Raw genomic sequence first — 26897 nt, forward strand, 5'->3', positions numbered from 1 at the left:
ATTTTCCACACTCAGTCTCATCTACTGCTTTTGGACTATTTCACTATGGACTATAACTTTTTTCCCCTCAGGGTTTTCACTTCTTGAGATGATGTGAGTTTCTAAATGTATTCTCTTGAATTTTGACAAAACTATTTAGTATTTAGAATGGCTACTTTTCAGCCAACAAGCATGAGAAGCTTTCAAACTGTCAGAAAGGTGAAATCTGCTAATCTTCTGATGAACAGCTCAGGAACAGCATTTGACATGAACAAAAGAGTCATGAGGATATAAATGTTCTGAAACGTTTATTGAAGTCAACGTTTTTCCACTAGGATAAAATCATATTACCAATAAAGAAATTGGGTGTGGTGGTGGGGGGTTGCCGACAAGCATGCAACTACTAATGTTCACAAGACTAGCTGTTTGCTCCAGACATCAGGTGAGAAAGAAAAGCAGAGAAAATGATTCATCATCAGTGCCCTCTGCTGTCTCTCTCTGTCCATCTCACCTGGAAAAACTATTCACTAGCTTTGCTAACACGCCAGGGCAGCACAGAGTGATGAAAATGTTATGGATGGCGATGAACCAAACAACAGCAAAGCTAAATAAATAACAGACAAAAAAAGTGCCACAGACTCCATTCAAGACTGAGCTGGAATAGTCTAGATCTTTATAATCAGGGAGGGAAAGTAACACAATTCAACAATAAGAGCTATAATAAGTGGATTGTCATAGTTTTGTTGTTTTTTGTTTTTTTTTACACTTCATATATCAATCTATAGATAGGATGGTGCTGGACTGATGATAGCGTTTCAAGCATGTTCACATGTATCCCTTTTACTAAGACATAAAAAAAGGCCAGAGGGGGCTGGTAGCTTTTCAAACATCACATTCATTCAGATTTCAGTCTTTCCCACCTTTCTTCTCTCGCACCTCCAGGATGCTCTTCAGAGACACAGAGGGGAGGGTTGAACGAAACACTTCCAGTGGCCTTACACATACACACTAGGTCAGACAGAAGTAAGGGAAAGTAGGAATGCATATGGTGGCGTGTATGTGTATGTGTTTTGGCAACAGGGCTGGTGCTTAAGCAGGCATGTAAGGGGGAGGTGGCTCCTTCTCTGGCATCTTCATTGCCATCTCGTAAGTGGGCAGGATGTACTGGAGAAGAAAGAGAAAAAACAAAGTTGCTGTACAAAAGAGTGGACATTTGATCGAAAACGGATGTTTCTGAGCCAGTGCAGGTTGCGACGTTATTTTCTTTATTGATTAATCTGGTGATTAATTTCTCAATTAATTGTTAGGTTTATGAACTGTCAGGAAATAGTAAAACATTTCCCAGTGCTCAAACCAACAAATATCCACTTCATTGTCATAGAATAATAAGCAATAACCAAAAAGACCAAAACAACTTGGATTTGTTTCAACTTCTCAAATGTGATGGCATGTTGGTTTTATTAGTCTTTTATGATAATAAACTGAATATATTTTGGCTTTTGGTGGTCAGTTGGTCAAAAGTTCATCTGAATGTGAATCTTGGACACCAAATAATCAAATAATTAATTAACTGACAAATAAGTGGTTGATTAATCACTCATGAAAATACTGTTACTTTTGCTTTTGCCACAAAAGGATATTCTAAGGAAAGGATTTCTAATTTTACTGTAATGGTTTTAAAGATGCATTTTCAGATTGTCACTGTGGGGATGAGACACCACCTGCTGGCTGAACCTCAATATTACACATTACTGCATTTGATAGTGTCAAGTGTGTTTTTTGTGACAGTAAATACTGAGTGTCTCAGTCAATGTGAATACCTGGGGCGGGGTCTCAAAGGCAGGGTAGACGGCAATCTCTGGCATGTTCCTGTTGTTGATGTACTTGTAGCAGTTCCACACACAGTTGATCAAGTAGGCCTGCAAAGTAAATATAAGACAGCTTGGGCTGTAACTTTTAGTGTATCCGCAGACAGGACAAAAATATACGTTTTCTCAAAGTACTCTTCTTCTCAAAGTGCTCTTCTTTTGCTTTAGAGTAACATAAATTAACCAACACATGGAATAAACCAGGTTTAACTGAAAACAACCACTGATTTCACCTTGAGGATGATGAGGAAGGCAAAGAAGATCAGCACAAAGAGCAGCAGGCAGCTGGAGTCCAGAGAGAGGAGGTTATCCTTGTAGGGGAAATCCGGCTAAGGAGGAAAAGAACACACAACGTCAGATAACCCCTCGTTATATGTATTTCAACTCACACACCACCACTGACACCATGCAATGGAAAGAAAAAGCTGAAGACTTGTGACTGCGGACTGACCAGCTGGTCCAGGTAGTCCTTGATCCTTGGTAGGTAGGTGAGAGAACTGATGGCCACCAGGCAGCTCAGAGCAAAGTCAAAGAGCTGGTAGCAGAAAAATGGGATGAGCCAGCCGTCACGATGCTGAGGAAAACAGGAGGACATAAAGTCATGTTATGAACAAACTCATCCAGGGGGCAGATCCTGTTTGAGTCCATTGTAAACAAAGACCATTTTGCTTCTTTATTAACCGTATCTAAACACACTCGTCTTACGTTAACTTTCTTATGTATCTGTATTCAGTTCTACAAACTCTACAGATGATGATGCATTTACAGCCTGAGCAGCAACAAGAAACACTATACTTTTTATTGTTTTAGAGTCTATCATTAGTGTTCCAAATTCTAACCTTGGTTTTCCTAGTTTAAATGTCTAATTAAAGTTTTCCTGGATTGAAGACATTTTTTCCTACTGCTCAGACTGTGACTGTATCATCAGATGTGGCTTGGGCTAAATGAAAGGAGTCCGCCTACAGGGACACGGAGTGCTGACTCTCTAATTGTCCACGCTAGCATGTCTTACTGTAACAAAGATTCACAAGAATCTCTACAGGCGCGTTTTTTCTGCCAAGGCCTTCTTTGACAAAGATCTACTTCACTCTCAGTTCCCACATCATAGCAGAATACTGAATATCTGTGGTAAGTTATCACTGGGAAACTACAGTACTAACAGCAGCTGCGCTACTACACTGTACTGGAAAAGGGAATCTACTACAGTTGTCTAGGATAGGGCTGAGCATTGTTTAAAAAACTGCAATACCAATACTAGTACCCTTAAACTGATACCTACAGAGTACTTCATTTGATACCTTGACAGGCTGGACTGCCAACTCTGTCAAATGCGACTACAACTGCATGGGTTGTAGCTGCTGTGGTAGAGAGCCAATCACATGTCAAATTACAACAGAAGAACGCTTGCTCTGATTGGCTGTGAGCCATAGAAATAGTCATTTTTTTCTAAATTTGGGTACAAAAGATTTTAAATGCATGTATCATCTGACTGGACACATCGAGATTCTACTCGGTACTGGGCTATTTCAATCAACAACTTAAAAAGGCATTGAGTACTGATACCCAGCCCTAGTCTGGGAGCAGGAACTTTTATGGCTAAGGCATAACTCTGACACAGACTTTGTACCCAGGATGCAGGTGTAGATCAGATTTTCACTGTGCAGGCCACGTCAAAAGGCTATCAAACCTGACAATCTTGATGCAATCAGGCAGGCATGTGAGGAAAAGATGACAGGCAGTCATTTTTGAAAAGCCAGCTAAAATGAACTATGTGGAAAAAAACAGAAAAACAAACAAAACAAAACAGGGGAGGGTGTTTCCGTATTTCCGGTTAGGTCTTGCTTTCCTCTTGCTCTGACGCTATTATTATATAACTTGAAAGCAATGCATTTCTGCAAAAACATTCTGGGATTACACATTTGCATAAGAAACCGTGTAAGTGCTTTGAATTGAGAGTATGCTGTCAAAATAGAATTATGAAAAAGGCACCGTGCACACTTACAGTAATGGCTCCGTATACCATCATGGCACTGATAGTGAGCATCAGCAGAGAGATGGCAAATCCAACGCAAGCATTCTCTGCATGAGAAAAGGTGAGAATAAATAAAACTGATCAAATGCAGGAAAGATTTTTCACAACTTCAGTGCAGTTTTAGCCTTGATGTATGTATCAGTGAGTATGGGCACTGATTTATTCTCTTTGAAGCAGCAGTGATTTGCATACAGTATGTCTTTCCAGCTAATTCCGTTTTAAAAGGCCAGCTCTGGGGAGCATTAAGCCTCTCCGTCTCGGATGTGGAGGGTTAGTCGAGCCACAATGAAACTCAGCCTGGGACAATTAAAAGGCCTGCCTTTCATATTCTCTTTTCTCTCTGTCAATCAGACTCTCGTTTTCGCAAACTGTTCCGTCTGTTCCACTGGAGAGGTAATGCTTGTCAGAGACCTGCTGCAGCAATGCAGTCCAGAGACATTTCTTTGTTATTCAGTAGCTCAGGCAGAACAACGTGTACATTGGTATTTTAAAAAGGACTGTTGTTTGCTCATCTTTAGGTGACTGAAAACAAAATCTGCACTGGCTTAGGATCTGGTATTCATTATGAAAAGGAGCCTTTATGTTGGAGTAAATGAAAATACCCCTGTTATTGTGAGTGTAACGCTAACTGAAAAGACAAACACTTGCATTAATCGAAACTAAAAGCCAGATATCATTTTCACATGTTCTCTCTTAATAACTTTGAAACACTGCCTGAAATGTGGAATGAATGCTGCCTGTAGAAGCTGCACTAACATGCCAACATTTGCTCTGAGGGCTGTGGACAACATCCACCACCCTCCTGTGTGTTGGTGTGAGCCTGCTGTGGGAAGGTCAACCCAGCATGGTTATTTCCACTCCTCTCCTGCTGAGTCACTGTTTCAGAAAAATAAAGAGGCCTTCACCAAGCCAACCAACAAAACAACCGCCAGCAAGAAAGAAAAGGCCTTCTGATGATCCTACCAGACCTGCCCTGCCACACTTAAATACAAACAATGAGAACCAACATAAGTCCTAGAGGAAATTCAATGGAGCAAACACCAGCGGTGCTACGTCAATAACAACATTTTCAGACAACATGTACACAGCAAAGCAGTGTTCGGTTGTCTTCATGAGTTGTTTTCTTTTCAAATCAGTGGGGAGATGTGCCCCCTGAGGAAGCTGAATCATATGTTCAACGTAAGCAGAACAGAAGCTCACAGGTTCATGGAAAAAAAGCAACTTCACTTTAAATCCAGGGGAGCATCCAGGGAATATTTACTTATGTTTCACAGGGAAATTAAATGAACCACAATAACAGAATGTGTTTGAAGAGTAATAAACTCCAGAACATGATTAACAATTTGTATGTTTGAATAATGCATTTGTTTTTTAAGCCTACAGCATTTCTTAATTTCTTACCAGACATTCGGTCCGAGGCAAAGTAATGGTCGATGACCTCATACTGCAAGTCAATGGTGGGCACGTTTTCTGGGTGGGTCACAGCTACAGTCAGCAGGATGCCCATCAACAGGTTGACTACCTGGGGAGAGGAAAGACAAGAAAATTTGTTAAAAAGGATTCTAGCAGTATTTCTCAGCACTTTACGTACATTTTTTTTAATCTTTTTACGTAACTAACAATATTTTCCAATACAGTTTGGAATGTAATTTAGATTGAATTCCTGCCTAAAAGACTCTTTTGTGTTAGGATTTTAAAGGCCACCGTAAAAGCTAACTTAGATCACAGTGGAAACGGTGCTTTGGTGGAAACCGAAGAAATCGGTTCGTGCGTTTTATTTGTCAAATTATGTCCAACTGCCAAAAACTGGGAAGACTTCGAAATTCGACCAAAACCAGGAACATCAGCTGTTTGATGAAACGAGAGCGGATTAACTGTACAGCTGCTTGAGAGTACTGCATGGGACAAAATGTGCAGAGGGCAATGATGTTAGCAATGAGCTAATGTTAGCAAACAGTTCGCTGCTTGAGTGTTGCCTATGAAATAGTCTCTTCATTTCAGCTACCAATACAATATAAATTACCTTAAACAACACAAGTTAGGCGGGTTCCTTTGTAGCAACTTATGTAACTGCGGAATAGTCCTTCAAAGTCAAGCCTGCTGTGATTTGACAAGCGTCACATTAACAAGTCTGAGGAATTAGATAGCTTGCGCTAGCTAATGTGCTATATAACGTTAAGCCGAGACAAAATGTCACACATTTTAAAGCCTCAGATAATAAACGGGTGTTGGTAACTTATAGCCACTCGTTACCTGATTTTCTAACCATACTTGCTAGGTTGGGCGAGTTTTATCGAACAAAACTCTTTGCTAATCAATACCGACATGATGGCAGGCTATTGCTAACACTAGCATTCTGATGTTAACTCGGCATCTAAAGGCTGATCGAAAATACCCATAATATCTAGGTGATAGCGGGGAAAGCTCACAACAATCATATTCACGACATTTTCAGAAAAACCGTTAACGCTGTCTGGTTGACATACATTTGATGGTTAACTTGATACTTAAACAAACTTAACACATTGGATTACCAGTGCTTGCTAATGCTAGCTTGACAACAGCCATCAACCATTTCACGTACCATGTACCATGTTCCCAGGATGATGGTCCCCGTCCGGACATGGCAACATCCGCAGCACCTGGTGGTGTACAATCTGTTTCGACTATGCTTAAAATGATGCATGTCCTCCACAAGCGTAGGAAGAAACATCGGGATACCTGGCCGTGGAGGATAGAAACCGTCTTAGAAATGAACCGACGAACACGGAACGCCCACCACCACTTCCTTCTATGACAACACCGCGGATGAAAACAAACGCTGTGACAGGCCGGAAGAGGCGGAGATCAGGCTCAACTTTGACCGGCAGCGGACTGCGGTCCGAACAAGCAGCAGTGAAGAATTCATAACCACTGGACTTCAGCTTTAATAGGAGCTAGCTAGATGGAAATGGAAAATAAATAAATAAATATATAAATAAATAAATAAACATCTACTGACTGGTTTTTCAACTGCATTGGAGGCCCCATGTTCCCACTGGGGAAATAAGCTTCTAGTTCTAGCAAATTTGTTTTACAACTTCCTTCCGTTGTTATTATTTCTCATGGTGCATTTTTTCAAATAACGCTGCACTCAAGTTACCTCAAAGTAATTACTAATTACTAAATTATACCCAGACAACGCACAGAGAGTGTGAGAAACAGGTCAGCTCTCATACAGCTCAGATAATAACAGACAGATAATAAAACAATTTCTCCATGCCATCAACAGTTTAATTAATATGATGTCAGATCAATTCCTGGAAAAAAAAAATGCAATACTGAATTATCTTGCTGAACAATATATTAAAGTATATTACACACAGTGCAATAGCATGTACACAACATCCCCTCATTGTCATACATACATTTAAACAGATGAATACAGTGGATATACACTCAAAAACATTTTGTAAAACATACAAAATCATATGATCATTAATTAACAAGTATGGAATACAAAAATAGTCATTTCATGGTGCACATTTAGACAAGATGACACTTTGCATTGTAGCAGCTGATCATCATTACCTAATCATTGTCATTCACGTTTAATAAATGTCCTTGACACTGAAGCAGCAAAATGATATTCAGTAATCATTAATTTCATTATTTACGCTTGTGCTTTTTCTACTGTGACATGTCAAAACTGTTTCCATTTCAAAAAAGGCTAGCGAGCCTTTTCTGTACACTCATGTTGCCCTGAGAAGACGTCAAAATAAGCTTGAGTCTGTCAGCTTTATAAAAGACAGACAATAAAGCATTTGTTCAATAAAAGCAATTTTTATTTTTGATTATAAATATAAATAAATTATCTATGAACATAATAAATGTCATTCCTGATGCACACCCAACCTAACCAACCAAAGAAATATGACAGCAAAATAAATTTACAGTAGCCTCCCTAGGTACAGAATTAGCCTGGCAGCATCAACAAAAAAAACCCAAGACTGGTTTTGGACAGTTAAACAACAACTTCCTTCCGTTTGCATTTGTGATAATCTTCATCTGAAGCCCTCTGCTGGCCCAGAATGTATCCTCCATCACCATCTTTCCTCTCCCATTTGTGGATTAATACTGCTCCAAGTGCAGCTGCAAGTATCAGTCCCGACACTCCTCCTGCAATCACGGCTGTAAATATAAACACAAATGACTGGGTTACAACACAAATTCACAGTGTGTCACTCTCTCATGTTCAGTGCACCGTATTGCAAAGTACCTGTGAGGACTTCTTTTCTCTCCAATAAACTCTTGCTGTTTGCAACAACAATGAGTCTTGATGTGCTGTCTTTTGCAGGAGAGTGTGTACTGTGAAAGGTCAGGACCGAAGAACCCTTAAGACAGAAGAAATTGTGTAACTTTGTTTGCCATTCTGTCATCTACATTATAAGGTGAAGACACAGCAAGACTCATGAAAACAAGACATATGTCATACAGGGAAAGTATTCTCAGTTCCGCCCCCTTCGTTTGCAGGTAATATTCTGACATTTTTGGAGTTTTTCATTTCACCAGGTGAGTCTGCAAAAAGAGAGCAAAGAGAAAAAAAGAGATGCAACACAAACATTGGGTAAAGGTAGAGAGGATCATCATCATTTTATGGTCATTTGTTTCGATACTCAGCATTACCTAGTTCTGACCAATCCCCTGAACCAGAACTTTCCAAGTCATCTCCTGATCCCTCCAAGTCTTCAGGATGGCCAATAAACTAATTTCATGGAGAGAAGGGATGATGATATATACAGATGCAGACCACTACTGAATAACAGCACTTTCATACTGTTTTCTGTCTTATTATCAGACATATGAAAACAGACAAGAGGTGCACGGAGCCTGTAAAGGTACTTTCCTTAAGAGGGCAATAAAGAAATGAATTATATTCCCAGATACAAAGTCCCACTGAAGTAACAAGTGACTGACAAACCCATAATGACACAAGTGTCCATACTGTTATCACCAGCAAGGTGCAGCGAGTAGAGAATACAGCTCGAATTATCTGGTATTATCACTCCACCCTTTTGGCGAAGCAGTAAATGTAAAGGAACACAGAATCTTTTCTTAGCAGTTTGGATGCAACAATTCCTGCGTTTAGCGTCTACAGTTTCAGTGTTTGAACAGAACTGCAGCAGCTTAACACGAAGTTATGAAACAGAGTAGCTGACAAATATGGTTTTACTGCCAGCTTTAAAGCCTACAGTGGGTGAATATTTAATGGAACGACTGGATGGACAGAGGTGGAGGAATTAAAAACATTTGTTTTGCAAAATGGAATACTGCTGATAAGTCAAAAGGAGGAACTAAACAGTCATACTCCCTGCCAAAAGATCAAATATGCGTTTGGTATTTCCTGAATCAGGAATATCATGTTGCACCCGTATTATCTGTGCTGCCCAGCTGTACACTCTAACAATGTTTACTGCTTCAATCAGTCTATTAGACAGTACTAAAGCTCAACAGGATGCAATAAATTCGATGTTTAATTTCTAATTGATCCCAATGGACTTAAACATTAGTTCTAGCTTTAACAAGTGTAGCAACAAAGATTTAAGCAGTTACTTTTGCACTAAAGAGCCTGAGGCTTATTACCAGCTATAACTAAGATTCTACCTCTTTGTGAGAAATGCTTTGCTTGGCTTGTTTTTCCCAGTTTATGCATGGGTTTCCTCTTGCAGTTCACAGACATGAATGCAAAGTGTGAATGCTTTCTATGTATGTTGGGTGCACTGCATGTTGAATTTAGCACCTCGAGGCCTGGATTAGCAGGAAGAGGATGAAAATGAATTGACAGGAAAAAAAAATCATCACCAATTTTGATGGGTCAATAATTTTTTTCAGTTATTTGTTGAGTAAAAACATCAAATATTCTGTGATTCCAGCTTTTACAATGTGAGGATTTGCTTTAAATCGATACAAGTTGAATATCTGTGGTTTTTGCATTGTGGGCACATTTGAAGACATGACCTTAGGCTGTGATAAACTGTTATGTGAACTCAGTTATTGACTTTTATTATAATTATTGAAAATGACTTTTCCTTTAAATTGAGAATTTCTTTTAAATTTTTGCAAAATAAAATATACAATAGGAACCGAGCCATTCTGCGTAACGAGCACTTGTTCTTTGATACTTCAAGTAAATGCAGCTGGCAATTCTTTATGTACTTTGACTGCAAAACTTTAATAATGAAATACATAATAATGACATATATTTAATGGTGGCACTTTTAAATGCCTATAAAAGAGGCATGTTATTAGTTTGCTGCACTTTAATGACCTAAATAATATCAACTAAAACCCTAAACCATTAGGTGATTTCAGTAAGAGCTTAATTCCTGTTAAGAGCAAGTTGCCATTATTGAACTAATATACAAAATCAAATTAAAATGTTAGCCTACAAATTCAACTATTAATCAAGACTAATGAAGGATTCAAATTTCTAGCGAAAAACACAAGCCACAAGGAACAACCAAGTCGCAGAAATGCACACACCCTGACATTCTTTTACTGTACTATGACTCGGCTAACTTCCGGAAGTGAGACAGGTGAGTTTAACGAAAATGCAGGTCTAACACTGAAAATGACTTACCGACATTTTAACTGGTTGTAATAACCCCAGAGCTAAAAACAAAGAAGATGTGAAAAATATCCTCATGTTTCAGCTTATTTCGTCTTCTTCACAGGAACCAGCAGGTGTTTTGACCGATCTTCGAGCCTCTGCCGGGCTAACGAAACCCCGCCCAGCGGTGAAGCAGGTATTACGACAGGTATGTACGGAAGACTTCTGGAAAAAAAAATCATATTGAAATACTTTTAAGTCGGAGTTTACGGAGGTTACGGTTAAAACTACTCTTATGACTCCCGGCTTCTTTCAATGTTTATCCAATTACAGAAGGAGTACGTCAGTGGTGGGGAAAAAGGGCTCCTATTTAACACTGCTGTGGATGCTATGTTCATTTTGCCATAAAATATTTTAATGTTTAAAGTTTTCTTTTCCAAAAGTTTGGGGGAGTACATGTTTTGTTAAGTCAGTTTTTAGTGATGGTTATAATTACGTCCTTTTTAAAAAGACTTTCAAATTCTAACACACTGGGTGACCTTTTCAGTGACGCGTTCAAAAATAAAAAAACAAAATCAAAACATGACTAAAAACCACAGCAATTCTGGTCAAATGTTAGAAGAACAGTTTAATCATACATAGTCACAATTCTGCTTCCAAAAATGAGTTTGTTTTTCTTCATCTAACATCTGGAAATGTACATAAGGCCACCTGAAAATGTACATGACTTTGACAGTGTGACAAAACTCATATGTTCATATTTATATAATTGACAATATTTTACATTGCTTTTGCTTACAAGGTAGTAGCTGTTCCAAAATACAGCACTCTTCTGTACAAAAATAATTCTTGTCATATCCTGTGAAGGTTCCATGGCAGCAGAGAGGACTAAATGCAGCCTCTGTTTTAGTAGAGTGTTTTTTTTCTTCTTCTTTTTAAACTGTCACACATCAGAAAGACTATCAACAGTGGATGTTACAGCTCCAGTACAAATAGAGGCTGGCCTTTCCCATAACGGATTAAAAACAAAAAACCATGCCAGATTGTGAAGCCATAAACTTTTTTTTCTCCTTTAAAACAACAATTGATCAAATAAAACTGTATACATTATATTCAAGGGGAAAGGAGTGATGAATATACACACATCAAAATGCACATTTTTGCCTTTTTTCTCCCCAAAAAGTGTAAAAGACATCCCATTTACAGCATAAACGTTTACAAATGTACAACTGTACAGACGAAATAAAAGCATCACTACAAATTTAGCGCAAGGCCTGTCAAACACCACGACTAGACTTTTTTTTTCTTCAATTAAACTAATAATCATAGACTTATTAACTGCACATATACTACATGTATTCTACAATTATTCATATGAAGCAAAGAAGCCATCACTACGAGCATTACAGGTGAATTGTATAGCTTTCGATGGCCCCACCGGCCTCCACCAAAGCACTTGCATTCCCATTCCCAACCAATTGAAAAGAAGCTTATTATTAAAAAAAAAAAAAAAAAAAAAAAAAGGAAAAAAAAAGGAAAAAAACAAACAAAAATAGAACCACTTAAAAAAAAACAAAAACAAAAAAAAAACGGTTCTTTCAGCATCCCCTTCTTTAACTCATCCCGCTAGCTCTAGTTCATTTCACATCAGATGTACAAAACCCGGATAAGCTCCACATCACAACATGTTTTTTTTGGACTACTCTGACCTGACCTGACCTTCAGGCGGTGGGGGTCCCATCATTGCTGCAAGCCCCCTACCAAAAAGCAACAATTTACTCATACATAAAGATGCTATACATTGCTAAACTACTTCTACGCAAGAGATGATTATTCAGTACATAAAGATTTCCTACGGCAGTGTTCATCTCAAACTACACAGACAGATGTTACACAAAACACGATAAAGAAAAAAATTCATTCCAAGGATTAAAACCTGTCACAGCATGCCAACACATAGCCCACTCCCACCCCACTCAACACCCACCCCCGCCCACTACGCTCATTTCACGTTAAGATTATACCAGGTTACGCACCCGCTGTACAACCAAACCTCATGCTCTGCATCTATAAGTTAATGGTAGCTTTTATCTTGCATAAAACCCGAGTGATCACCTGGATGAGGGAAAAACGGCTCAAATGGGGCTCAGTGGATGCAGCAGCTCAGGTTGGTCAGTCTGTAATATTTAGTACCGAAATATCAGGCAGGCAAGAAAAAGCCACCACTGAAAAACACTACCCTAGACTGAAGCACCAATCCCCAAAGCCAAGCTCGCAAACCGGTCTTGAAGACCTCTGGGTGACTGTGGCACATAGTACTCTCCTGTGGACGGAGGGGTTTGTATCCATCCATACTATGTAGTGCTATTGGAAAACTAATCCATCAGCTGCTTTGGCATGGGAAAATACTTTAACTGTGCATGGGATAATATACAAATATAATATTCAATTGCCTAGCATTAATTAGGACAGCTGACATAATAAGTCTGGTTACAAAAACAAATGGATTTTTTTTTTTTTAAAGGATCACTTAGTTTAGCCTTATAAAATCACTTGCTGGTGTTAATTGTAGGAATTGTAAATTTCAGCAACTGTGTATAAGTTTTTTTTTCTACAGAGAATTTACAAGGTAAAAAACTGAATGTACAAGATAATATGAAAACCAGTCAAATACATCAATTACATCATTAACAATGGGCTTGTGTTTTACCCAGGAAAAAAACAAAAACAAAAAAAACAAAACAAAATTCTCGGCCTGCTGACTGTGCGTCCCCTGGGGGTGGGGGGGCACGCTGGGGACCTGGCACCAGGGGTGGCAGAGTGGCAGGGGTCAGTTGTCACAGCGTTCTTAGGTGAACTTGACTTGTCTTTCTTATTTTCTTTCTTTTTGGTAATTCCCCCAAAAAATGGGATGACAGAGGGTGTCAAAAGCTAACCCCTATGGCTAAGGAGCATCTCTCACAAAACAGGGGGTTTGGGGGTCCTACTCCTCCACTTCTTCAGGGGATCCAGGATGTCCATGTGACTACATGAGGCCATTTGTGGGGCCACCAATGGGACCCAGTTCAGATCCACTCTTCATGTAGTACTTTTCTAGCTTGGCCAGAATGTGTTTCCCATAGGTGTACTTGCGTAAAGTGGCGATGTGAGGCCGGATCTGAAAAGGGAGAGACAGGAGAAGTCAGCAAATCTAAAATAGCGCTGAACTGACTAGTCTGTTAACTGAGTCAACATTGATCGATAGCAATTTTGCTAATACATCAAAGACATTTTTGAAGGAAAAAAAAAATCCCCCAGGGTCACAGGTTCAAAATTCAAAAAAGTGATAGTTTACTGGTTCTTATAGTCTGCTATAGTAGTGAATTAAATATTTTCAGGTTCTGGACCGACAAAACAAGAGATTAGAACACATCACCTTGGGTTCTGGAAACTGATGGGCTTTTTTTCTGTCTTATTAACTGTCATAATAATCAATGATAAAATGAACTGTTAGTTGCAGCCCTGACTCAAAGCAAATGTGGTCTTCTCTTAACTGTACACCAAGTCAAAACAATGTGGAAGATAATCAAGAAAAGCAAACTATATATATGACATTTCACAACTGTGTGATCACGTATATTTAAAAAAAAAAAAAGAAAAAAAAAAAGGTGTGCCAACCTTGTGCATGATGATTTTGCGCTGAGCAGGTTCTGCCATGTCAATCATCCTTTGGACAACATAGTTGGCATACTGGTCCTTCATCATGGTGTACAGGGCACTGTGGGGCCCATCTTTCTGGCAACACACTTCATCTATCAGCAGAGCTCTCTCTGCACGCGAAGAATGGATCACACACTTCTCCACAACATTACTGGTGGGGGGAAAAAAATGGACTGAGAAAAGCTTTCAGTACACACAAAAGCGTAAATGAGCTGAAGGAGTTGACAGCATTGACTGGTCATGGTGGATGCCTTCTACTTCTCAATTTGGGAGGCTGAATGTTTGTAATCCTTTTCCTCTAATGTATTTTATTTGTAACACATTTTCACAAAAGGCCAGACGGGCATTGAAAGTTTGCCATTATTAAACTTAAAACTTCCACTTTAAACTTTATTGTCAGCATATTTTTTCAGTATATAAACATTAAAAAGCAATCACTGACACTAACTTTTCTGATGTCTGCGTAGTTGGAATGAAGCTTTGTGGATGGACATCGTCTTTTCTTTAAGATGATTTGGGGAAAAGACTCAATACTCTCAAGTGTGCTCGTGCAGGCTGTGCTTTGTATCAACATGAGCTGCCTGCAGGTGGACTGACTGAACATTAGGGCTGCACCCATAACCCAGACTATACGAGCCATGGGAATTCCATGTTAACATCTCATATAGCACTGTTAAAGATATGTTTTGTAACATGATACTGTAGCTGATCCTTCCTTCAACAGACACTTATTTATAAAAGAAATGTGACTGAAGAAAAAAATATAAATGTGAAATTTGTTAATTTTTCATTATTGGTGAAAACAGAATTGTTTTGATATTGATTTGAGATCATTTTAACCAGTTACTAGTTGGCAGTTGGCAAAGTTGGCACTATGTTCACCATGTTTTATAATTAAATAAAAAGGCTATACTGGTTTATGAAATGTTGAATAATTTTGTCACAATCAGGAAGACCTGATAAAATCTACAGACTTGCCACAACCTTAAAACATAACTTACCTTGCAAATTTGTGTTGGCTGAGGACAAGAACCTTTCCGCGAACCTCTGCAACTATCTTGCTCTTATCTTCTGGTCTGCCGTGCTCCAAAACATGCTGAATGACGTAGTTACCATACTGGTCCTGCAGGAGGCAGTGGAAGTGTGAGCTCAAGCTAAACAACATTGATTAAATCACCCTTTGACACCCTTCATTCTGATTTTCATGCACTATCTTTTCACCATTGGTCTTAATTGATGTGAGATAATCATGCATATCTACAATGATAGGTAGACGAGTGAGTGACACCCCCATTTGTAGCTTTACGTCATCACTGCGGAAGGTCAGACAAAACAGATGCTGCTGGTTAGGTGCTGCTGACCAGACAACACAACCAACAGCATCTTTGCCCCTTCAGAAATGGGTGATAGACAGTTATGGGTGTAATTTTAGTGTGGCAAGATGGAGACAAGAACTCACCTGACCAAGCAACAAGCAACACCAATCTGAATAGATCTTTGTTAAAGTAATAATTTGTTAGGTAATTGGGTAGGTAATGTGATCTCCACCTTTAATTTGGAAGTATCTGCCTTCAAATCCATTTCCTGTCAATCTGTTTTAACAAGAACCTGCATTATTTTATTCTTGGACTTAACTTCAAGCCAACTCTCAAGCCAAGAGGTTAAGTTATTTGATTTAAGTGATTAACTACTTATGAAGACTTTCAGATATGTAATGCGATTAAAACTCTTGGGAAGTTTTTAAATCAAACAATTACAGTGAAATCAACAAGTTGAAAACAGAAAAACAGATTGATCAGGAGATGCAAAAGGGAGGGATCATCAGACAGCAGGAAAGCATGTGCCTTGAAAATCCTCTGTGGCATAAAGCAAGAAGGGGGAGGAGGGAGGTTAGGAGAAGGCCTGTAAAAGTTGGGAGTTGGAGAACTATATAAAAGATTAAAGTAGATTCTTTACAAAAGGAAAGATAAAAAAAGGGAAAGAGGAAGGGAGCACAGGGACATCCGCGAGAGAGAGGCAAATTGCTCTGACCTTGAACAGTGCATCACGGGACACTGTATAATATGTTTTGGGTGTCATCTCCAATGATACGCCTTGATATTTCTAGATGGAATAAGTGAGGGGGGGCAGGGTGGATGTTTAAAAATAATCATATGTTAAATGTAATGACAGCTAACAGTACAATGACATTCATCCTTGCACTTTACACTTAGCAGACCACAACTACACAGGAATAATGACTGACTGAAACTATGAAATGCTCAAACATGAGGGAGACATGCAAATACACAAGACAAGCAAACATCTCAACAACAACCAATCACAACTAACAAACAGAAAATCTGAAAAACAATGTGGGCTTGAGAGAGATTGGAGACAGATGTTGCTCACCTGGCCCAGCTGTTCAGAGTGCTGATGCAGCTCTTCCAGGATGGGTAGAGTCTGCTCCTGGGTGCAGTGCTCCAAAATCCTTTGGATAACCCTGCAGCCATAGGGGTGTGTGGAAAGCACAAACACCTGCGAAAGGAAGTAAGAAAAAAATAAGAAGCAGAGCATAAGAATAAGAGCAACACAGATGTAGTTTACAGGAAATTATAGCATCACAGCAGCATTAAGGCTGCACTAGTCTGGATTTAATGTTGATTTAATGTTGAGTTTGAAGTTACTTTATACTATAAGCATTTTTTAAAATATTTTTCTTTATAATTACTTAACAACCCAGTGTTTTACCTGAGTTTATTAATGTTTATGGGATGGATGCACAAAAGTAATGTTCCATGCATTTGATTCTATTCTGCAGCCAGTAACCATGTTGCTGGTGCTGGATCTGTTTGTTTCTTTGCCGTGCTGCATTCACTGATTAAAGAATGCAACTGATCAAAGCTAACAGGAGACATTTCAATTGATGTACGTTTTTTTCCTTTTTCTTTTCAATACTGCCACCAAATCAAAATGTTGATTATAAAAAGGGGAATGCCTCTCAACTGAGCCATATGATTATGATGACTTAAAATAATAATGAACTCACCTGTCCTTGGAAAGCATCAATAATGAACTGTAGGGCCTGGGGCTGGACACACTCAATACACTTCTGCACCACATGGTTGCCATTCTGGTCCTTGACACATTTCAGCACGTGGCCATCCAGCTCACGGACAATGTCACTCTAAAGTGAAGAAATCAGAAAATTGGTACAAATTGTAACAGATGTCAGTGTATTGAAATTGAATATATTAATATGTTGTATTGATTTTAAAAAGTCCTCAGTAAAATAGGGTTAGCAAAATTAATGTTAAAAAGAAGTCAAATCTCACTTACAATTACCTGCTGGTCTGAGGAAATGGACTCTAGGGCTTTCTGAATGACCCTGCAACCATACATCTGCAAAGCCAGGGGAAGGACGTGTCCGCGAATACGTGTTGCCAAAGCCAGCTTCTGGTCTGCACTTCCAAACTGCACAACACAAATTACAAACCATTACACAAACGTGACAGGAAAACAGCTTTTGTTCTAGTTAATATTGTGTTGTTACTGAAATGACAGTTAGACAAACTTTTACAGTCCCAACCTCAAAGAACTTTTGGATGACATAGTTCCCAAATACATCAGTCATCAGTTGGTATGCGGCTTGCAGAATCTCTCCAAACACCATCTGCCTCTCAGCAGGAGTGGCTCTCTCCAACTTCTGTTGGATAAATCTGGATAGGCAAGATTGGAACAAGGAGTTGAGATGGAAAATGAAGAAATTAAGTTACACATTAGTGCGCTGCACACCCTGTGTTAAGGTTTACAGTTAATATGCCAGAATAAAAACAGATTTTTTTAAGCATATCTTAACCACCTGGATCCATGCTGGTCTTGAGAGAATTCCACCATGTGTCCCGGCAGGTCACGAAGTTGGAGGTTTGGGAAACGGTTGTTCCTGAAGTCTTCCAGTAGGCGGCTGCGTCCAGACGGCATGACATCAGAGCGACTGTAGCGGGGCCGAGACGGAGGAAACAGCTGGCTGCTGGAATTGAAGAGGCTGGACGTCCCGCCAGCACTCCGGTACTTGGCCTCAGCTCCAGGCGCTGCAGAAATGTAACGTCCACTGCCATTTGTCAGGCCACCTGACATTACAGAGAGACCGGATATTGTTGTCATGGTGGCGGCAGCTGACTATACATGTTATGTATGTTAAATAGTGTGTCTCCGTAAATAGTAAGTTTACCTAGATGAAGGCTAGAGGAGGATCCATGAGAAGAGGGCAGAGAAGGTGGAGGAGTGAGTGGAGAGTGACCTGGTGTGAGGCCAATGGGGCTGGGTGAAGAGGAGTAACCCAGGCTGTTGTAAAAGGGCTGGCCGATAGGAGTTAAACTACTGCCACCGCGTTTGTATAGATCAGAACTTGCCAACAGGGAGTCCCTGCGAGATACACTGCTACTAGTAGAGCTGGATACTGTGCAGAGAAAAGAAATACAACCAGTGTAAGAAAACAGAGTCCTAAAAATAAACCATTTCTTCATCCTTGTGTAGCTTGTGGTTGAGTCACTGACCAGAAGAGCCAAAGCCTCCAAGAGCAGAGCCCAGGCCCACGCCAAGAGAGCCACCGGTACTGCTGAAGCCCAGAGAAGAGCTTGGTGGTGGTGCAGCGGAGGTGTGTGAGAAAAGGGAGCTGCTCTGAGACGTGTTAGGGACTGATCCAGAGCCATAGAAAGAGCTGGAGGGCAGGCCGCTGCTGGGCGGGGGAGCCTGCTGCTGTTGTGGCTGGGGTTGGGGTTGAGGCATGGAGCGGTACAGCCCGTTGGCTGGAGGACCAGACATGTTGTTACCAGAGCCAGATGCTGACACTGCAGCTGCTGATAAAGGGAGAGAGGAAGGTGTAATGGGTGAAGAGAGAGCTGAGGTCAGAATGGCCATGAGCGGTGGTAGTTAACAGCAGGTGGACTAGTATGTACCAGCTTGTGCTGCTGCAGGGTTGATGAGGAGAGGGGTCTGGACTAGACGAACTGGCCCACCTAGACCAGATCGGGCACCAGGGCCCATCACCAGAGCCCCAGTTTGGTCATAATACGCTGCAGGGGCCAACACCTGATAACCTGCAAAGATCAAAAACATCAAAAGATTCAAGACTCAATTTAAATGTCATTATAGAGCAAAAGGGTTGTACAGTAAGACTCAAGTTAAATCAAATAACAACAACACATAATGAGGATTCATTTGTATGGCTGTTTGTGTTTAAGCTACATGGCTGTAGCTAACTAACCAGGCATTCCTGTGTATGCCAATGCAGAGTTTGCAGCAGCTGCAGCAGCTAGAGATTCCTGCTGACTCTGTTGACCTTGCCCAGGTGTGAGAGGTCGCTGGTTGGTTCCAGTGCGCATCACCTGGAAAAGAAGGTAGACATTTAAAGCTCCTGAAAATTAAAATGGGGAATGGGGCCGTTGTAAGTTTTGAGTCAAGTGCCATGAAGTTTAAAGCTCTAGAATGGGTAGTTAGATTAGATTAGCTAGATTTAGGTTTTTTGTTGAGCTGCCTCACAAGAAAACCTGGCTATGTTAAACTTGTTACATGGTATACCGGCATGCTTTTTGACCTACCATTATGAAACATCCCCTACCTGTGGCTGGCCTGGCCCTGGTCCCTGATTGGATGCTTGCTGATTAGCAGAGTGATTGGCAGTTGATGCTGCCTGCTGCTGGAAAAGATTTGCCGGGTACACACCCCAAGGAACACCATAGTACTGTGGTGGAACCACTGTGGGCCCTAAAAAACATTTTAATGTTATATGCACAACTGATACAACTGATCAAGCACGTACCCACCCCCCAAACAAGAACACAAGGGATGAAAATGTACTGTTTGCTTACCTGCAAGCGTGGCTGCTGCTGCCAGCCCAGCAGCAGTGTAGGGATCGGTTCCAGGGGGGGCAGCATTAATGATGTAAGGATTTGGCACAAAAGCAGGAGCAAGCCCAGCTGCGTTACATGAGGAACAGTAATGCAATTCATTATTTCCAAATCAAATTTCATTCAAATTACTATGCAATTGATCTCTTTACAAATTGACGCATAAAGTAGTTTTGCTGTGTTACAGAACACACTGTACTAAACACTGAGTTAAGACCAACCGCCTGACTTACCGAGATGCTGCTGCTGGGCTGCTGCCAGGGCGTATTGTTGCTGTTGAGCTGCAGTGAGCTGCTGGACAGCCAGGGGATTAGATCTCTGGAACAACTTGGAAAGATAAACAAAAACAGATCACAATCTGTTGAGCAAACCTTCAGTTATAGCCTTTGATATACAGGTTTTGTTTTTTAACAAACCTGCTGCTGAGAGTTGTAGTCAAACAATCCTACTGGAGTCCCTGATGAGTCCACCTGAATCTGGTTCCCTGCATAGTCAAACTGGAGGGACTCCACTCCAGCTTGCTGCTCCATGCCTCCCATGTTCTGGGCCTCCTGGTTCTGGTAGTCCTCAGCTGGGGCCTTGTTTTGGGTGGGGTTGTGTTGCTGGAGGGCATGGGGGTGGTGCTGTGCCATCATCTCCAAACTTGTCTGACTGGGACCCATCCGCTCCACGGCCTCAGTAGGAGAAGCTTGACGGCTTCCAGGGGTTGGACTGGGAAAGCAAAGGTGTTAAAACACCAGCACATGTTCCACGTTACTACAAAGCTTTGCTTCATGCAGGAAGTCTATCAATGTCAACTAGACTCCAAGCCTTTACAATCATCTTCATGTACTCATATGGATATTTTGATCATGTTTAATGAAACGCAATGCTAAAATTTGGGTGCAAAAAAAAAAAGAGTTCAAAAACATTACAGCACTGCATAATTTCTGTTTTAAACCACCACATATATTAAGCCTCAAATCAATAGCAAAAGCATCAACAGTAAATTTGTGAAAAGGAAAACCTACTTGAAATCTTTGCAGTCTCTGTCCATGCCGTTTAGTAGACCCCTTCCATTGGCTTTAGCTGGGTCATTCTCATCCCCCACCTTCATCTCTGGGCTCTTGTCTTCTTCAAAGGGAGACACTTTCTCTTGGGCATCACTCTTCTCTCTCCCATCTTGGTCAACATCTGCTCCACCCTGTATTCATAAAAAGATTACGTTTGACTATGTACCAATCTTGAGAGTAAGAGTTTGATAAGCATGAGAGGCCTCGCGTGAGACTGAAGCTTGACTTACGTAGCCACCATTCCTGTATCGACCATCCATCTTGTCGCCAGGAGAGGAGCTCAAGACGTACTCCACCATGCTCACCCCAAGGCCTCCACCTTCTGAGCGAGGTGAAAGCACAGAATTGGCATCACCATTCCCATGGAAACTCTGGCCTGGTCGCCGCTGCACCATGATTGGCTGAGACACTGAATGATCTGAATAAAAAGCTGCGATCAAATATCTAAATAGTTGCGTATATAAACTACAGCCGGGTAAAAACCCCATCTCAAACAAACAAAAAAACCCCTGTGATAATAGGATTAAGATATAAGAGCTACTCACGAGATGATCCCCAGGCATTGTCCCTCCATTCCTCGCCAAGAAGCATCCCTTTCCTTCCATCCTTGGCCAACTCATCAGAATCCCAGAGCTTTTTTGCTGGCAGAAGCTACAAATACATTTAATATATTTTCTAAGCATCTGCAAGATTACTGCATGTCAAACTGCCACATAATATTTGAAATACACCACTATTAAACAACCATCTCATTTAGAAATTGACATAAAGTGATTAGTTTATCATTTTCTAGTCTGTTAGCTAGGGAGCATTTTCTTACTCCAAACATCTGAGTATGAACATTTATCTCTGTAAATCTTTTGTAGAAAATTGTAGTTGAGAAGACTTTTTCTTTGTCCTTTACGATTGTAACTACTGCAGAGTAAGTGTATTTTCAAATCAATAATCAAATAAAACCACTCACCCCTGCACTACAATCCACTTCTGCACTGCCTCAAATGTAAAACATGGCTCTGTGCACTATTTACTTTCATCTACTAACACACAGCCCAGTCAGGCTTGCAAGCATGAGTGAGAGAGTCCGTCTCTCGCCCTTCCACGGGTCACAGAAGCAGCTCTCTCTAACTCAGTCCAATTTATGAAAAGGAGCAAACTAAGGATATCTTATTTATTAATTTATTATAGCCTTATTATTCTTTCATATGAATTTTACATTTGATTAACTGGTGTACTATAATGGAGAAAAGGTGAATGCTAGGACCAAGGCCTCCCCACTTACCTCTCCCATGCCCCTCGACTCCAAAGCAAGAGCTTGGAAATCATAGTTCATTTCATCCACAGCACGGACCTGAGACAAAGGGAAGAAAAAAATTTATGTAAATAGAAAGCTACAAAGGTCATAAAAATAGACCTTAAAAGATATGATCAGTTCTGCTCACTGATTCTGAGAAAACAGCTTGAAACTATGGCCTACACATTATTTAACAGCACAACCCCAGGCAACAAAAGAATCTTCGATACTGAGGCAATCTACATTAGATTTCTCAATGCAACCACAACCAACCAAAAAACACCAACATTTTGTAAGAAAAAAAAAAACAACAACTTGAGAAACCCTAGAAAAAAAAATAAATCAGTTTCTACTTTAAAATGTGCAATTCTTCTGCCTTATTAAGCTATCCAATCATCAGAGTACAACTCTGATGATTGACTTTCATACAGTGAATGTTCAGTGTTAATCTGGTGTGACCGTTGAGTCTGTCATCTCAAATGAGATCTTTCAAATACACCACCAAGTGTTACACTAAGTAAACAAAGAGAGCAAATCACATTAGTGCAAAATTAATGAGTATAGTATCTATTGTTTGTTTTATTATTATTATTAAAGAAGCCAAAAGACAGCATCTTTCCTTTCATCAGGCTGAGTGATAACCCGATGATTAATACACTGAATGCAAACATGGGTGTCTGGTAAACAACAAGTCTCAGACAAACATGGGGAGGAGGGACTAAACACACAAACGACAGTTTTGCAGTTACTATATTGAGACTGACACCATGTGTCTCCTTAGTTCAATATTCATGATGGCCCAGACAAGGACATTTTCATAGATTTTATAAATCCCAAGTGAAGATTTGTAAAATGAAGAAAAAAAGAAATAGCTCCCTTACCAGTTTATTAGCCTAGGGGCCTGACATATTAAAATCGCATTATTGAAATATATAGATAAGGCTGCTGAAACCTGTCCAGTCAAGTGAAAGCTTAATTAACTACATATAAACCACTTCTGTGCAAGTTCTGTAGTTATATTATATACTTCTTTAGTATAGCATTGTTGCAGGTCTAGAGCATAGTCTGTTTCCAGCCTTTAAAGGAAGCCCTGACTGGGTGTGTTGCTATAGATACCAGTAAAATCAAATCTAATCCACAAGTCCAGTTTGAGTGACAAATCTATAAGTCTGACGATTGTCAAAAAACTGCACAGCAGTTTAATGCTTGTAAGATGGGTATTACAAGTCTAGCCAGTTATCATGGCAAAAAGTTGTGCACTGGTCTCACATACTGTATCCTCTGCAAATAAGGCTGTGTGAGGTTTTTTTTTTTCTCAATAAGCAGTACTGTCACCATCTTATTTGCCCTGTCTTAGTTAGAAAAATATAAATAAATTTCTATTTATATCTATATCTATTGCCTTAGTGTGGTTACCAAAGTTAGTTGTACACACTGGACTCAACAAAAAGTGGAGCTAAAAGTGCTAATGCAGAAAATTGTGTATCAACATAAATTTTAAGGTTAAATTAGTTTTGCATTTTGAATCAGGAAATCTTACACAGAGAGATGAGTTTATCATTATATTTACAGACAGCAAGGAAAGGTCCTTGTATTCCTGTACCCCACAGCAGCTCTAACTCTAACTTCAATAAAACATGCCCAGAGGAAAAGGTAATCCATGATTGGCTACCTTCTGTCATTCATCATAGATTAACTGACCATGTGAAATACATGATTGAGTGTCAACAGTGACAGACAGGGTCTTATTGTTTAGACTACACATCATGTTATCTGAAGAAACTGAGACGGCAAGACACTAGAGAGCAGTTGCAAAGAGGCTGAGCTCTTAAAATGGTCCAGTAGGACTGCAAAACAAACAAAACTCAACAGGTTAGATTACAGAAACAATCTACAGTTACACTAGTGGCTTTAGCAGAAACACAATAATGGCCTCTGAAGGAGAACACTTTACCTGATCAACATGATTGGCATCTCCAGTTGGCCAACGGTGCTTGCTGGGCGTGCAACCTCCAAGCTGCTCTCCAGGCTGTCTCTGAAAGAAATATCCGACTGTGGCATCATCCTGAGATCGTCCACTTAGTGGAGGCTGCGGTGTACCTGGGGTAGGGTTAACACCCCTGTCCATGCCCTGTAAATGTGGCACTCCAGGAGCCTGTCCGGCTCCCCCAACTGTGGCTAAGGGCCCTCCACCATGAACTCTGACACCTCCAGTCTCAGGAGCACCATTTGCATGCAGCATCCCACCTCTTGTCTCCTGCCAGGCCACGTCATTCATACCTAGGATGCTGCATGGAACGCTCATTCCAGGGGAAAGCCTAAACAAAACACATTATTCAGTCAAAAAATCAATATCTGTATCAAATTTAGAGATACAAACATGAGTAATATGTTGATGTGTATATGTAATTTTGTTTTAGTACATTGTGTCATTCTGTATAATAACAATTTACACAGTGGTCTATCTGTAAAATAATTAACTCAGATTTATGATTTACGTTAGTATTTACAACCACATAAACTCAACGAAATGGGGTGATGGGTCACTGTATCCTGCTTTTCAGTAGTGAAAGCTAATGTGGCCTTAATCGCTGATTGAGTCAAATAAAGTCTTTATGTAGATTTCTTTTTTTAAAAAAGCACCCAAAATCGCATTACATATATAGCAGATACCGCACTTTGATCAGGACATAACTAATTCCGGAGTTGTTAATTTCACGCCACCACTGTTCTACGGCGGCAGACTGAAACGTTAACGTAACGCTAAACCAACTTTTGTGAGTTGGCTTGCTCAACACCGGGGCAGCAACGTCAATAGAGGGAATGCTGATTTAGTGATTTACTGGTTTACGAATGGCCACGGCAAGAATAAAACAAGTGAACGACAACAATGTTGATGGCTTACAATCCCAAAAATGCTAGGTAACGTTGTCTGTGGTAGCCATGTTAGCTGGCTAACGCAACGCTACCACTGATGTAATATTACTCATAATCAAAAAGACGCTCGAAGCATCGTATAATTCTACTGATTTTAAACACGACAAGAGCAGCTGTTGGCATTTCGAGATTTACAAGTAGCTACATCGATTCATTCAACATTAACATTACCGATCATTGAGGCAAACCGAAATACAAACCCTTCAGCAAGCTGGCTAAGCTAGCTTACAAAGCAGACCTGCCCAACAAGTCCGCTGCTAGCACGCCAACTTGGTGGCTTTCACTGGACATTTACGTAAATGGCTGTTTAATGGGCAGCAAGCAAAACCACATTTGTCTGCCATTGTGGTTTAAGTGAAACTATTAAGTGGCACTAGCTGAGACATGTTTCGTCTTAGCTAGCTAACATTTCTACACTGGGGGAGAGCATTAGCAACATGCTAAGCTAATCAGCTAGCGTTGACCGCAGCAGGCCTGTTCTGTTTATTATTGGTTGGCGACGCTAGACATTAAGTTAAATTAATTACTTTGTCACTGTTTTAGAGAAAGCTGTCAGGGCCCGTGTAATGCGGAAAACTAGCCATATTCGTGGTTCGAAATACCTCACTTGCTATATGCACCAAGGCAAATACATCAAAATAGCTTAAGTAAGAGCTAGCAAACGCTAATTGCCAAGTTGGTGTTGAGTGAGCTAAACATCAACCAAACCACTCAGCGGCTAAACAACATGGCCCCCCTTCAAGTTCCAAACAGAGGGGCCTTAACGGCTAAACAAAAGGGGAAATACTCGCACCATGGCAGTCGTGCTAAAACCAGACGCTTTAAAAAGCCTTTACTTTGCAAAGCGAGCAAACGAAGAGGGGATACTCACGCGTCGTCGTGTTGAGAGAGGGTCTATGCTTGCTGCACGCCGTCAACCCAATTCTATATTGTTTTGTTTCCTTGGAGAGAGCGGTGATTTAGCAAGGCTTGATAGTCTGAGCTAAGAGTTTGCCTGCGCTAGTGCCCCCTCCCTGTAAATAGCGTGAACTACGTAGACATGCGTATAACAATGTCAATGAAAATTTGCCTCCCAACGTACCTTTTGTGCACCATGTGAAGGCAACATAAATATTTTTCAGTGTAGTTTTGATGTGTTTAATAATCTGCCAGCCAACATATTTTAAATTACTGCTGTAACACGCTTAACATGCCTCCAAAAGTATTCTCATATTGCTTGTGGGTAACATAAATATGTCTTAATTTGATCGGATGCTAACTAATTTCATTTTGTAGACTGGGCCCACCACAATAACAAAGCAACAGACTAAAGACTAAATAATACTAAAGACTAAACAATATTTCGGGTATGTTCTAATGACGAGGAGCCCATTGGAAAAAAATCGCGAGAATTACAAAAAAAAAAAAAAAAGTCGTGTGATGCATCATCATCTTGAAGATAAATTTGGTGGATTTTGGCTGATCCTGGGTCGGGTGGGTCCTCGTGGTCCACGATCCTCCTCTACATACGGAACCCCGATGAGATCCAATCACCTCTTCCTTTACAAACTGTGATCTCACCT

General features: G+C 40.3%; 3 protein-coding genes across 12 annotated transcripts; all 3 read right to left on the reverse strand.

Annotated features, from left to right (window-relative positions):
* Positions 1-274: 274 nt before the first annotated feature.
* Positions 275-6713, reverse strand: laptm4a (lysosomal protein transmembrane 4 alpha). Its single transcript, XM_046372878.1, has 7 exons — positions 6464-6713; positions 5281-5401; positions 3850-3926; positions 2299-2421; positions 2081-2176; positions 1800-1898; positions 275-1143 (listed from the first exon to the last, which is right to left on the reverse strand). The coding sequence occupies exons 1-7, from the start codon at positions 6590-6592 to the stop codon at positions 1069-1071; spliced, it is 720 nt and encodes a 239-aa protein (XP_046228834.1). The 5' UTR covers positions 6593-6713; the 3' UTR covers positions 275-1068.
* Positions 6714-7135: 422 nt separating this feature from the next.
* LOC124050393 (syndecan-3-like) lies at positions 7136-10671 on the reverse strand. Its single transcript, XM_046372880.1, has 5 exons — positions 10499-10671; positions 8545-8623; positions 8354-8436; positions 8138-8252; positions 7136-8049 (listed from the first exon to the last, which is right to left on the reverse strand). The coding sequence occupies exons 1-5, from the start codon at positions 10562-10564 to the stop codon at positions 7883-7885; spliced, it is 510 nt and encodes a 169-aa protein (XP_046228836.1). The 5' UTR covers positions 10565-10671; the 3' UTR covers positions 7136-7882.
* A 407-nt stretch (positions 10672-11078) lies between these two features.
* pum2 (pumilio RNA-binding family member 2) lies at positions 11079-26575 on the reverse strand. 10 transcript variants are annotated; one of them, XM_046372869.1, is made up of 23 exons: positions 26207-26575; positions 24353-24716; positions 22387-22455; positions 21653-21758; positions 21338-21537; positions 21066-21238; positions 20472-20766; positions 20289-20382; positions 20017-20124; positions 19767-19912; positions 19413-19533; positions 19105-19245; positions 18703-19002; positions 18378-18605; positions 18009-18276; positions 17736-17865; positions 17486-17620; positions 17196-17333; positions 16559-16684; positions 16199-16270; positions 15169-15290; positions 14126-14318; positions 11079-13625 (listed from the first exon to the last, which is right to left on the reverse strand). In XM_046372869.1, the coding sequence occupies exons 2-23, from the start codon at positions 24701-24703 to the stop codon at positions 13494-13496; spliced, it is 3648 nt and encodes a 1215-aa protein (XP_046228825.1). In that variant the 5' UTR covers positions 24704-24716; positions 26207-26575; the 3' UTR covers positions 11079-13493. The 10 variants fall into 10 exon arrangements, with proteins under 10 accessions (XP_046228825.1, XP_046228828.1, XP_046228826.1 ...); XM_046372872.1 differs by having other exon boundaries at positions 18009-18237; positions 18703-19005; XM_046372870.1 differs by having other exon boundaries at positions 17492-17620; positions 18703-19005; positions 26207-26574.
* Between the last annotated feature and the right edge of the window lie 322 nt (positions 26576-26897).

The sequence above is a fragment of the Scatophagus argus genome, chromosome 19, assembly GCF_020382885.2.
Source record: "Scatophagus argus isolate fScaArg1 chromosome 19, fScaArg1.pri, whole genome shotgun sequence".
Classification (NCBI taxonomy): domain Eukaryota; kingdom Metazoa; phylum Chordata; class Actinopteri; family Scatophagidae; genus Scatophagus; species Scatophagus argus.